Genomic DNA, 13,584 nt, shown 5'->3' with positions numbered 1-13,584 from the left:
CTCCACATCTGACCACGTCCCTCCCCAGCTCACAATACACGGAGATAAAATCTAAACTGTTTTCCTTGCACAGAAGGCCCTTGAGTGCTGGCCCCGCCCCCCACCTGCCCTTGGAGCCCAGGAACACTGTCCTCTTCCGAGTCGCCTGAAAACGCCGCACTCGGTCTGGTCTCCCCACCGTTCCCCCCACCAGGCAGAGCACAAACCAGTCTTGATCCCCTAGCCCACATGCTGCCCCCTTGCCCCTCTTTCTGTGCTTTGGACACACACAACCGCACGGTAAGGAAAAGGGGGTATTTTCCGCCGGCACTTCCAGGCCGGTTAAAGCGCTCTTGTCCTGGGCGCCCACCACACTCTGAAAGCACTCTTGATGGCAGGAGTGTCCCACCGCATTCTGTCTGCACGCATCTAGGCCGAGCGCTTCCGGGAGACGGGGGCTACGCCCCTGCTCTCCGTCTCCTTAGCCTGCTGCAGGGCGGCCCACCTGGAGGAGGCGCTCGCTTCGTTGAGCTAAACGAGCACATCTAACACAAACGCAGTCCTCTTTCTCACTGTTGACCGCCGTGCCCTGGACGTGGCAGCCCACAGAAATCCCAGGCTGGGGGGCGCCGGTGGCGCACAGGACAAAGACAGAGAGCAGGTTAGCACACATGCACGCAGACGCGCTGAGACGGCTGCCGGGCGATGAGCGGGGCCAGCAGCCGCTGCCCACGAGAGGGAGGGCAGGGCGCCGGGGAGCCGCGCCCGCCGGGCTCGCGGGCAGGACGCAGCCTGACGGCGCCTCTCGGAACCAGGGCAGAGGAACCGCTGGGCTGCGCGTAACCAAGCCCGCCGCCCACTCAGTGTTAAACCTCAAATGCGCACTGAGAACTTCAGACCCACCCGCTCTCCTGTTTTGCTGAAGTCCACTGTCTCTCTCGTGGTTTCTTCAGGCTCGGGGCTTGGGTTTGGGGGGTAGAAAGGAGGAGTTGAGCTTAATCTGTGTTCCTAGCGGTGGGTCCTACAGAAAGCTCCCACGCGGCAGCCAGAGGGAAACACGAAGATTAGGTGCCCAACTTCCTACAAACCAGGTGGAGAATTTACAGGCGCTTGCAGGGAGAATCACCTGGCGCGCGAATCCCACCCACGCCGGCTCTGGGGGCCGGGAGGTGGGGTCAGGTATGCTTCCCTTGGGGGCTGGGGGGCGGCCGCTGCAGGGAGACAGCAGCCAGGCCACAGCTGTCCTGGCGGCCACCTGGCCCGAGGGTAGATGCCCTGGGGGGTGACTCACTCGTAGAGAGGGCAACTGTCAGGGCGGGATGCAGATCCAATCCACAGGAGTCCGCCCAGACAGCATCCTCTGGACACACCATGTGGAAAAACACACCACTATCATTTTCCATGCGCTTCAAAGATAGGAAAATAGCATGGGGGGAATTTTAATACTGATCTGGCAGAGAAAGTTCACGTGGTACCTTCTTCAAACAATACTCTGAAAAGGAGGCCCTGGTTTGGAACTCCCCTTTTCATGGCCTCATAAAACACTGATTTATTGACCTTCAAAGACATGCCTTTATTGTTTCAGTTTTCCTGGCATATGAATTTCTGGTAGATAACTGAAAAAGCAAGCTCATATTTCCTTATCAACACGGAGAATATGTTCATATTACAGATGTGCCATTTTCGGGGGAAGTGGTGGGAAGGAAATAACAGGGAAGGCATTTGAAACATTTATCAACAAAGTGAACGAAAAGGACACTGATCCCCAAGTCTGTGATTCTCCAAACGAAGTAGTAACTTATGGCCAAGTCTTCCCACTAGGATGGCCTGGCAGGGCAGGAAGACAGCCGGGGCAGGGGCGGTCACCTACCTACCCTACAGTCCCAGTCCCACCCAGGGGATTTCCTCTGCGGGGTGTCCCCACAGGCCTTCCAGGGCCCCACGGCTTATCTGTTTCTGATTAGTCTACATTACCACCTCAACAAGGGCCATACAAGTGTTATCTCAAAAACTATAAATGTTTAGTGTCCTGTCTGTCATGGGGTTTCTTGAATTAAGCTAGCTTTCCAGATAGCTTTGTGCTCTCTATAAAGTCATAAACATATGTGGGTTTTCTCTTTTTGGCAAGATTCCTTTAGGCCTAAACCACTGACGCCACCCTCTCAGATAGAAAGCTTTCTTCCCCACAACAGCCTCTTGGGATCATTCCCTCTCTGACCCTTGATTTCCTACCCATCCTCCGAAGACCGCTTCAGAAGCCCCCTCCTCCAAAAGTCCTCCCTGATTCCTCCAACTATATTCCCTCCTTCCTCCACCACCCTCTGCGCTTCTCGTATCATAGGCTGCGTCATTATTATCACAGCTTCACCTGTCTCATCCTCTTGACTGGGCCGTGACCTGTGAAGACCCAGCTATGTCTTCGCCTTGTTTCTCACCAGCACAAGGTTTTACATCCCAAATATGTTTGCTGGCCTGGGTACGAGTGAATCTGCCCTTAGGTCTTGGATATCTAGGGATAAACATGGCTGGGTGATCAATTACCTCAATGAAAACAGCCTGCTCCTAGAGTTTCTTACTTGGAATAAACAGCAGAACTATCAACATAAAAATTTTAAATGTTTTTTTCTGTAGGCAAATACTCTTCTTATGTCTGAACTCAGATTCCCTCACACAGGCGCAGAGAGATATAAGCACAGAGATGTTTTAAAAGGCAAAACTTACAGCCCCCCAGGTAAGTTTAAATCGATTTAATACAATGTAATCGATTTAATACAATACTTGCAGATAAAGCACTTTCCAGAAGCTGTTTTTGCCAACTATTTTACAAAACCAATACCTCCTCCATCCTCCACACTCAACAGTTCTTTAAGCCTTGCCCAGTGTGTGGTAACTAATCGGCAGTGCAATTCCTTTCTTTGAACTAATAGATCAGGTTGGCCGAAGAAGCAGTAATTGAACAGAGTGCTTGTAACCACAGTATCTTTGGGGGGTAATACTACAACATTACATCTAGCTCCACCTTTCAGAATTAATAGATTTCCACTGGGGAGACTAGGCACAAACTTACATCATTTGATTAGAGCCATCCCAATATCATTTGATTGTTTCCTGTTTAGGTATGATTTAAAAACGCACATAATATAATTAGCCAAAAGGGAAAGGCGGGGCGGGGGGGAGATAGCACTTGCTGAAAGATAGCTCTGAGAAATAAATGTTTTGATAGCAAATGAGTTCATGTTAGAACGTACTGCATTTTACACATATATGTACATATGTAGTTTTTGCAATAACACTGTGAGATGCTTTTTTTTTTTTTTTTTTTTTTTTTGCGGTTCGCGGGCCTCTCACTGCTGTGGCCTTTCCCGTTGCGGAGCACAGGCTCCGGGCGCACAGGCTCTGCGGCCATGGCTCACGGGCCCAGCCGCTTCGCGGTACGTGGGATCTTCCCGGACCAGGGCACGAACTCGTGTCCCCTGCATCGGCAGGCGGACTCTCAACCACTGCACCACCAGGGAAGCCCCGAGATGCTTTTTTTAAAACTGTGTAGTGAGCAGGTCTTTCTCAGGTGGCTAGCTGTTCACTGGAGCCCTAGTCCTGTAGTTCAAATAAGGCAGCAGCACCCTGTCCAACCTGTTGAACACTTAATTAAGCAACACCTGAAGTGTTTAAAATGAAAAATTCCAGCAGGCTTTTCCGCCTTCTTTGCCCTCAACCATTCCTTGAGACTCATACAAGTAGAAACGAAATAGACAATCTTCCTGAGAATTGTCTGCTCCAGCCTTATAGCACGTTCCTGTTATTTCTGTCAAGGCTCTAATCCCAGGCTGGCTTCCCCCTCTCTCCTCACTCCAAACACAGTTCTCCAAGTGCTGTTCCCCTTGTCTTCTTGGGGTCTCGAGCTGTTCCCCCAAAAGCTGTTAACAAGAGCCTAAGCCAGTCTTACAGAGAAGGGAAATCTGAAACTACTGAAACCCAGAAAACCACCAATATCTACCCTTCCCTACAAGGCTTTCATAGTATTTGTGGTGCTGGGCTTCCTACACTACAGCTCTCCTCCGGGGAGGGCAGAAAACCAGTAACTGGTTTTATCTATTTGGCAGCTGTACCGAGTGATCTTGTAAAGAAATCTCTTCTGAGAGGACTTGGGGTGGGGAGGACAACAGGACATAGGAAGATGCTCTTGTTCTGGCACCCCCCCAGACCTCTTCATGCCCTTTATCAGCCCTGTGGGCCGCCAGGGGAGCCCCGGGTGCCTCCTGGGTTGGGAGCCCCAGCAGGGCCTGGCCCCAGTGAGACTAACCACTGCCCGTTGTGCCCGCCGGCCCGTCCCAGTCCCATTCCGGCTGAGCGCACGGAGGACAGGGCTGTTTCTGGCTCCCCTACTGGCTTGAAGCACCCCAGGTCCCTTGGTGTCTCCAACTGTGAACACTATTTTGTCCTAACATCATCAGAGGGTTCTGAGAACAAGTGATTCTATGTCATTCTGGGCCAGAACCTGAGCCGGTGGACCTTAAACTGTAGGGAGGAGTTGGAGGGGAGAAGGGAGACATAAAAAAGAGGGGAGCATAAGAAAGAAATCTAATGTCAGCCTTTCTGAAGAAACTACCAAATCCTGTTTCACCACACGCCCGGGAGGCGAGCATCGCTCTAGTCTTCAGACTACCAGCGAAGCTGAGGTGGGGAGAGCGTGTAAAGCCCAGTTAGAGGGAAGGACCGAGAGCTCCGGCGGGTCCAAAATGGCCCGAAAGGAGAAATCGTATGTTGGGATGGTTACTTAACATGGGCACTGTCCGCGGCTCCGAATTTTTCCCTCGCTTCTTCTCCTGTTCGCGGGGGAAGGGTCTGTGTCCACGCCGCTGCCTCCGCAGCAGCTACACTGCGGGGGCACCTCGCAGACGCTCCAGAAATGTTTAGAGAATAAACGGCACCACCAAAGCCTGCCACTAAGTGGGACTTTTGGAAGCGCCCGTGTCCGGGTGCCGGGGTCCCGCAACTCCCCGTTCTGCACCCCAGTTCCCCTCCACTCGCCCGTTCCCTCCTTCCACCGTCCAACGCGCACCCCCCCAGCTCTCCGCCCTCCAAATCCTCAGCTCCTGCGGCTCCGTCCAGGTCTCGGGACGTCTGGCAGCCGCCGCGCCGCGTCCTTCCCCAGTTCCCGCGAAGGCGTCGGGCGCGGGACCCGGCGCGCGGGGAGCGGGAGCTGGGGCGGCCCCCCTTACCTGCAGCCGGCCGAACAGCGCGCAGAGCGCAAGCAGCGCGGGCAGCGGGCGGCGCCGCCGGGCGCGCGGGGCCATGGCGCGGAGGGGCGGGCTGGGCGGCCCGCTCTGCGGCCTCTGCTGCCCAGGCGACGCGGCAGCTCGTGGCCTCGGGGTCGGTCCTCCCCGCCGCCTCCGGGCCCCGCCCCGCCCCGCCCCGCCCCGCCCCGCCAGCCGCCCGGCGCCGCCCCGCCCCGCCCCGCCCCGCGCCGGGCACCTGTTCCCGCCCGCCCGCCCGCCAGGTGGTGCCCGAACGAGGCGGGCGGTGTCCGCTTCCCGCGCCTTGTTGGGGGGTGGGGGGACGGAAAGGATGCCGGGAGGTGAGGGTCGCGCGGGGCGACCTGGGGTGTTCTCCGCGCCCGCCGCCCGCGTCTTCTGCCGCACTGTGCACCCCTGTACGCAGGTTTGCCTGCGACCTGCCTTCGGGTGTCTTTCACGGTCACAGACGCGGCCGGCCTGCATCCCAGGACTGTTGGGGCCGGGCTCCCGGGGAAGGAAGACAGCCCGGCGGCCTGGCCCCCGCCTCGCGCCCGCGCTCAGGCTTCCCGGCGGGGCCTCCCAAAGTAGGTGCACCTCGACCAAGAGTTAACGAGGAGAGGGTCTCCATCGGAGATTCCATAGAGCTCAGTAAAAGGATCAACCCAATATAACGTCGAGCACGCTTCATCATATCCCTCGTTCAGTCTTCCGGCCAGAAGCCACTTCCTCTTGCCTCCTCCAAGCTGTCAGCCGCCACGCTGTCTCCGCCCCCTGCCTCATGTGCTTAGGAGTACGTCAGCTCTCACGTGCCAGGTGGATGCTGGATGCACACGTACACCCAAGCCTTTGCACAGATAACTTTTCTGTGTGAAAACACTGGTCCTCAGGTCAATAGAATGTATTGTTTTGAGTTCCAGAAGCATCAACCTGTCTTAGCTTTTAGCCCAGCAAGTGGTGTATCTTAGTGAATATTCCATGTGCACTTGGAAAAACTGTATTTCACTGTGGCTGGTGAAGTGTTTTATAAATGTCAATTAGGTTAAATTGGTTGAAATACCCATATTGATTTTCTGTCTACTTGTGAGAAAACTGGAAATTTCCAACAAAAACTGTGGATTTGTCTATTTTTCTTGATCTGTCAGTTTTCTTATTTCATGTTTTTGAAGCTCTGATTAGAGGCATAAACATTCGGGATTACTATGTCTTTTTGATGAATTGATCCTCTTATCATTATTACATGTTCTCCTTGATCGGTGGTTAAATTTTGGTTTCTGAAACCTTTGATACTGTATAGCCCTTCACCTTTCTTATGAATAGCATTTACATGGTATATCTAATTCTGTCATTTTACTTATCTATGTCTATTTAAAGTGACAGCATGTAATTGGGTCTTGCTTTTTCAATTTATCCAGTTTGACAATCTCTGTCTCTTGATTGGAGTGTTTAATGTGATTATAGATATGGTGAAGTTTAAGTCTTGCTATTTGTTTTGTTTGTTCCATCTTTGCTCCTTTTTTTCCTCTTTTCTTACCTTCTTTTGGATGATTTGAGTATTTTTAGGATTCTTTTTTCTCCATTGTTAGCTTATTTTATATACCTCTTGTTTTGTTCTTTTTAGTTCTGGGTTTACAATATGTATCTATGACATCACAGTCTACCTTCAGATAAAATTCTGCCACTTCAGGTATATTGTAAAAACCTTGTAATGACATACTTCCATTTCCCCCTCCCACCTTTGTGCTATTGTAATCATGCTAGTTACTTTACTTTGTAACTCCCTGCTGTGCAGCTTGATTGGTACACTGCCCAGTTACTTTTGTGCTTTTTGGAAAGCAGTCTGGTAGTGTTGATTAAAAAATAAAATAAAAGTGCAAATATCCTTTGACAAAGCAATTCCATACAATAGTAAAGGAAACAAGTTACAGAGTAATACCATCCCATGTTGTAAACAATAATCAGAAACATTTATTTACCTAAGCAGAGGAAGTTTCTGGAGAGACAATAATAGTAGCAAACACTAACAGCATCCTTACACTTACAAATTCATTGAATCCTCACAACAGCTTTGTAAAAAATACTGTCATTAGTCCCATTCTACAGATGAGGAAACTGAGGCATAGAGGTTAATAACTTGCCCTAGGGTCACTTGCCGAAAAGTGAGAGAGCTGGGATTCAAGCCCCTGGCTATCTGGCTCTGGAGTGTGAGTTCTGCCTTACTAAGCACCAATTTATTTTTCAGGTTTTTAAAAATTGAACTGTAGTTGATTTACAATATTTTGTTAGTTTCAGGTGTACAACAAAGAGATTCAGTTATATATATATTCTTTTTCAGATTCTTTTCCATTATAGGTTATTATAAGATGTTGAATATAGTTCTCTGTGCTATACAGTAAATCCTTGTGGTTTATTTTATATACAGTGGTGTGTATCTGTCAATCTCATCCTCAAAATTTATCCCTCCTCCCCCTTTCCCCTTTGGTAACCATAAGTTTGTTTTCTATGTAAGTCTGTTTCTGTTTTGTAAATAAGTTCATTTGTATCATTTTTTTAGATTCCACATATAAGCAATATCATATTTGTCTTTGTCTGATTAACTTCAATTAGTATGATAATCTCTAGTTCCATCCATGTTGCTGCAAATGGCATTATTTCATTCTTTTTTATGGCTGGGTACTATTCCATTGTGTGTGTGTGTGTGTATATGTATCTATATACATACAATATATATATCACATCTTCTTTATCCATTCATCTGTTGATGGACACTTAGGTTAAAGCACCTAATTTTTAACATTAGGTGAGTTCCAAAAGGAAAAGGAGAAACTGATAATTTTAACTTTTGATGTTCCTAAGCTATTTACACTGAGGAAAAAGTACTTTTACATTTTAACTGACAGGTCTGTAAATTTGGTAAACAGATGTTAAAACTCCAGATGAAGTAAGTACAGGAATGGTAAAAAATACAGATTAAAAAATATTTATCTGGCCTACTGTTGTCTTGAATGTGGAGACAGGCTTTCTGGAAACAGTAGTGTGTGAGATTATGATTTTGATAAAAGGAACTGACTTGTGGGAGAGGGTACTTTCACTGTGGCACTTTATGAGAAATACCAAGGGTTACTCCTGGCACATTTCCAACATCAACCCCTTTTTTTTTCAGAGAAGTTTAGGGGACTTAAAACTTCTGCTTGGAAAGCCCCAGAGGTGAGTGTGCTGGTTTTGGAAGCACTCTGAACAACAGAATGCCCATGTTAACATATTAAATCTACTAAAACAAGTTTAATTGAAAAAAAATGAAAGTACTTTTAAACACTCTCTATGTTTACAGAGCTATCACTCAGATAATTCAAATATTTTATAAAGATTAATGTAGAATACATTTGTCATCAACAAGATCCATTAAAATGAGCTTGAGGACATTATCTTTCCTATATGAATAGCATTATTATGAGAAACATGGAAGTAAGTTAAATCAAATACTATCTTCCTCTATTAAGTGAAGGATACATACACTATAGCTAAAGAGATTGCTCATCATTTACAGAAACTAAGTGTTATTTATGATTTTTATAAGCAGGCACATTTTTATAGGCACACGTACAATTAAATTTTGGTTATATGTAATAAATGTAAAATTCATTTTCAATAATAGATGTTTTAACATTTATTAAAGGTAAACATTTCCAATTTTTAAAAAGTAATCAGGTGACAGTGAATTGTTTTATTTGTACTGGGGAAAAATAAAACATTATACAAATACAGGCATCGTAGGTTTATTTGAAAATTATTTTACATGGATAATGCACACCTCACCCTGGAAATCCCCACTACTCCCCACTTCTGTAGGAACTGTTTAGTTTTCAGAATCAAAAAGGTAAAATAAAAATATGGCTATCATTTTTGCTTCTAGTGGATGGTTTGTAAGTATTATAGCATTACATTTTAATGGTCCTTATTTAGGCACACGAAAATAGACACTATCTTGTTAATGAAATGCTTATGAATGTCCGCAAGAATGAGAATTAATCAGCTTATGTAATTTTTTTCACGTGGTGATACAAAATAGTTACTGGGCAGAGCTAAAGCAAACACTTAAAAAGCAAAGTTATTAAGTAAACATAAGACTTCATGAATCTTTCAGTAAAAGCTTACTAGTAAATACAAATGTTTTTATTACCTACCCTGTTATGGTTTGCTCTTCCACTCATCTTGCCTATAAAACTTTTTAAACAAAAGTAAACCATTGATAAATCAGTGTTCACTCACAGATAAATCAAGGTGCAATACTGTCCCATAATGACACCCAAATATAATAGGAAATTTCATATCTATGTTCGTGAGAGAGATTGGCCTGTCATTCCCTTTCTGAATTGGATCTTGTCAAGTTTTGGTGTCAGGGTTTTGCTGGATAAGATTGAGGTATATGGAAGAACTTTGAAAGGGTGTATAAATGTTGTTATTTTTTTCCTTAAGTATTTGGTAGAATTCACCGATGAAGCCATTTGGGCATTGGGGTTTCTTTGTGGCATGGTTTTAAATTACAATTTCACTGTATTTAGTACATATAGAACACAGAGATTTTCTACTTCTTTTTGTGTTGATTTTGGTAAGTAGTTCGTGTGTGTGTTTGTCTTTAAATAGGAATATGTTCATTCCATCTAATCTTTTAACTTTGCTGGTATACAGTCATTCATAAAATCTCCTATTTTAGATGTAGTGTTTGTAGGGGTTTCTTCTTTTTAGTTTCTAATACTGGTAATTTATGCCTTCTCTTTTTCTTGGTTAGTCTTGCTGGGGTTTAATCAGAGTTCAATTAATTAGAATCAAATTTTTAGCTTTGTTCATCCTCCGTATTGTATTTTGAGTTTTCTATTGCAATAATTTCTTGTCTTTATTGATTCTTCCACTTTGCAGTTCTTTTCAAACTTCTTGAAATTGAGATAATTGACCTTAAGGCTTTCTTCTTTTCTAATCTATGTATCTAAAGCTTATGTACAGCTCCCTCTAAGCATGGCTTTAGTTTTGTCTCACAAGCTTGATATTTTTGAATTTTCATCATTTAATAAAAATGTTTTCTAACTTTCTTCCTTAACCTATGGTTTCTTTTGAAAGCACATTGCTTACATTTTCAACATTTGGCATTTTCTAGTTACCTTTTTGTTATTAATTTGTAACTTAATTCCGCTGTGGTCAGAGAACATATTCTGTAGGATTTCAGTCCTTTGAAACTTGTTGAGAAGATTTGCTCTGTGACACAGCGTATCGTCATTTGTTAAATGCTCCATGTACACTTGAAAATAAATGTGTATTTTGCAACTACAAGTCTTTTGCAACAGACTTCTTCATAAGATGATCAGGTCAAACTTATAATTGTGTTGTTCAAATCTTTCATGTCCTTCCTGATTTTTAAACTGCTTGTTCTCTGTCAGCTTCTGAGAGGAGTGGGTTAAGAACATACAAAACTTCCACTATGATTATATGATGATTTTTCCTTTAGTTCTGTAATTGTTTACTTAATATATTTTGAAACCATTACATGCAAAAAAAAAAAGATTTAAAAAAATCATTCTATTCTTCCTGTCTACAGCTTGACATTCTTTTAATGGTTACTTAAACTAGAGATTATAACATGCATCCTTAACTTGTTAAAGTCTAATGCAAAATAGTACTTTTATTATTTCCTGGGCGATGCAGGAAACTTAGACTGCTTTAACATCAATCCCATCCCATCCCCACCTTGTGCTCTTTTTGTTGGGTGTGTATATTTTAAATCCTATAAGACATTTTAAAATTTGCCCACATATTTATCTTTTTTATTGCTCCATATTCCTTTTTGCATCTCTAAGATGCCACCTAGGACCACTTTCCTTTGGCCTGAATAACGTTTTCTGGTTTTTCTTTGGTGTGAGTCTGCTGGTAAGAAATTTTGTTTTGGGGGTGTTTTTCTAGGGGGACAGTGTCTAAAAATATCTTAAATTGCCTTCATTTGAAGTTCTAGGGTGGCAGTTATTTTCTTTCAGCATTTGAAACATATAATTGCTTTGTTTTCTGTCGATAAGCCAACTATCAGTCTTGGAGTTGCTGCTTTTAAGATTTTCTCCTTGTATTTGCTTTCCAGCACGTTTACTATAACATATGTAGGCTTAGTTTTCTTTGAATCTATCCTGTTTGTAGTTCCTTGTCCTTCTTGATGTTTTTTGTTAGTTTGAGAAAATTTTTGGCCACTCCCTCTTCAAATAACATTTCTGCCCAATCTCTCTCATCTCCCCTTCTGCCCCATATGACTTTTACCCTCTTTTCTGTGTTTTGCATTAAAAAAAAAAATCTGGGCTGCTTCCTGTTTCCGGTTCCACATGTAGAGAGCTTGGAAGTTGCCACTCTGTCCCAATGAGTAAAAAGCTGAACAAACTGAAAAATCAATGAATCTTCCTAAATCCATTTAAGAGAAGGGAGGTCACAGGGCACACCACTGCCCCCCACATTGGAGAGACTGACAGGCAAATACAGAGAATCACAAGTTACCAGAGCAGAAACTCACAAGCTGTAACCTCTGTGGGAACCAGGGTAGGGGTAGAAAAACCACAACTGTAATTGATCAATTGCTGGAGGCCCAGAGTGGACAAGCCTGAGAGTTAAAAACTCCAGGGGGACCCAGTCATAGAGGGGTCCCTACTCGTTTTTGAGTTTTACCTCCAGGAGCTTGACCAGGTTCTCACAGCAGATGTCAGAGAAAAATCTCCTGGGCTTCTGGCAGGGGGAGGGGAGAGGAAACAATTTTGAAATACACCAGAGTGCTCTGTTCTTCCTAACAAGGCCTGCCCTTAGAAAAACTAGTTAACCTCAGAGCCTAGGCTGCTGGGTATTATCAGAGCCTAACCCGGGGAAGGGAAATACCCAACTCCAGCCCACTATTGCCATTCTGTCCCATGTAAGAGGGGAGGAAAAAGCTGAGAAACACTTGCGAAGTTCGAAGTCCAGAGGCACAGGCTCACAAAGACCAAGACCTAATCACAGGACTCATTAGAATGTTTCTCTTCCCCTGTCACCTACCACTCCATTACTAAAGGCCTATTTACAACAGTTGCTCTTACCTAGTACCTCACGTCTGGTTATCAGGAAAAAAACACAAGGCATACTAAAGACAAAAAACACAGTTTGAAGAGTCAGAGCAAGCATCAGAACCAGACATGGCAGGTATGCTGCGATAATCAGACTAGGAATTAAAAAACAACTATGATAAATATGCTAAGGGCTCTAATGGATAAAGTAGACAGCATGCAAGAACAGATGGGCAATGTAAGCAGAGAGACAGAAATCCCAGGAAAGAATGAAAAAGATATGCTAGAGATAAAAACCACTGTACAGAAATTAAGAATGCCTTTGATGAGCTTATTAATAGGCTGAACATGGCTGAGGAAAGAATCTCTGAACTTGAGGATATAGCAGTAGAAACCTCAAAATTGAAGAGCAAACAGAAAAAGACTGAAAAAAAAAACCCAACTACAAAAGTTATAACATATGTATAATGGAAATATCAGGAGAGAAGAAAGAGAGAAAGAAACAGAAGAAAAAATTGAACCAATAATGATGGAGGATTTTACCAAATTAATGTCAGATGCCCAACCACAGATCCAAGAAGCTCAGAGAACACCCATCAGGATAAATGCCAGAAAAACTACATACAGGCTTATCATTTTCAAACTATAGAAAATCAAAGATAAAGAAAAATATCCTGAAAGAAGCCAGAGGAAAAAAAAATCTTTGCTCTTTAGAGAAGCAGAGATAAGAACTATATCTGACTTCTCCTAAGAAATGGAGAGACATTTTTAAAATGTTGAGAAATAACTCACTAACCTAGGATTGTGTAACCAGTGAAATTATCCTTCAAAAGTGAAGGAGAATTAAAGACTTTCTCAGGCAAACAAAAAGTAACGGTATTGTTGCCCGTAGGCCTGCCTTGCAAGAAGTGTTAAAAGAAGTTATTTAGAGAGAAGGAAAGTAACATAGGTCAGAAACTCAGATTGATATAAAGTAAGGCATTGAAGAAATAATAAGTGAAGGTAAAATAAAAACTTTTTTCTTATAATCTAACAGATAAAGATTTTTCAAAATAATATCGACGATGTTTGCTTATGTATACATCATATACATATGTGTGCTTATGTATATATTATAATATATTGCTTATGTATGCTTATATATAAGTGAAATGAATGACAGCAATGATGCAAGGGATGGGAGGAATTAGGATTATTTTGTTAATATAAGGGACCCACACTACCCGTGAAGCATTCTAGTGTTATGTGAAAGTGGACTTGGATTAGCTGTAAACATATACTGGAAACTCTCAGAAAACCACTAAAATAAGTTA

The 13,584-nt window shown here is 43.9% G+C and overlaps 1 protein-coding gene across 4 annotated transcripts in view; it reads right to left on the bottom strand.

The window, feature by feature from the left end:
• Positions 1-5,356, bottom strand: part of TNFRSF11A (TNF receptor superfamily member 11a) — a 98,527-nt gene extending 93,171 nt beyond the window's left edge. For all 4 annotated transcript variants that reach the window (XR_012325464.1, XM_019937184.3, XM_019937185.3 and 1 more), the window contains exon 1: positions 5,199-5,356. Coding sequence is in view for 3 of the 4 variants with exons in the window: in XM_019937184.3 (XP_019792743.1) it covers positions 5,199-5,273 (75 nt within the window). In the remaining variant the exon portion in view is untranslated. The remainder of the gene's footprint in view (positions 1-5,198) is intronic.
• Between the last annotated feature and the right edge of the window lie 8,228 nt (positions 5,357-13,584).

Source organism: Tursiops truncatus, chromosome 13 (assembly GCF_011762595.2).
Source record: "Tursiops truncatus isolate mTurTru1 chromosome 13, mTurTru1.mat.Y, whole genome shotgun sequence".
Classification (NCBI taxonomy): domain Eukaryota; kingdom Metazoa; phylum Chordata; class Mammalia; order Artiodactyla; family Delphinidae; genus Tursiops; species Tursiops truncatus.
This window is presented reverse-complemented; position numbering and strand designations above follow the sequence as displayed.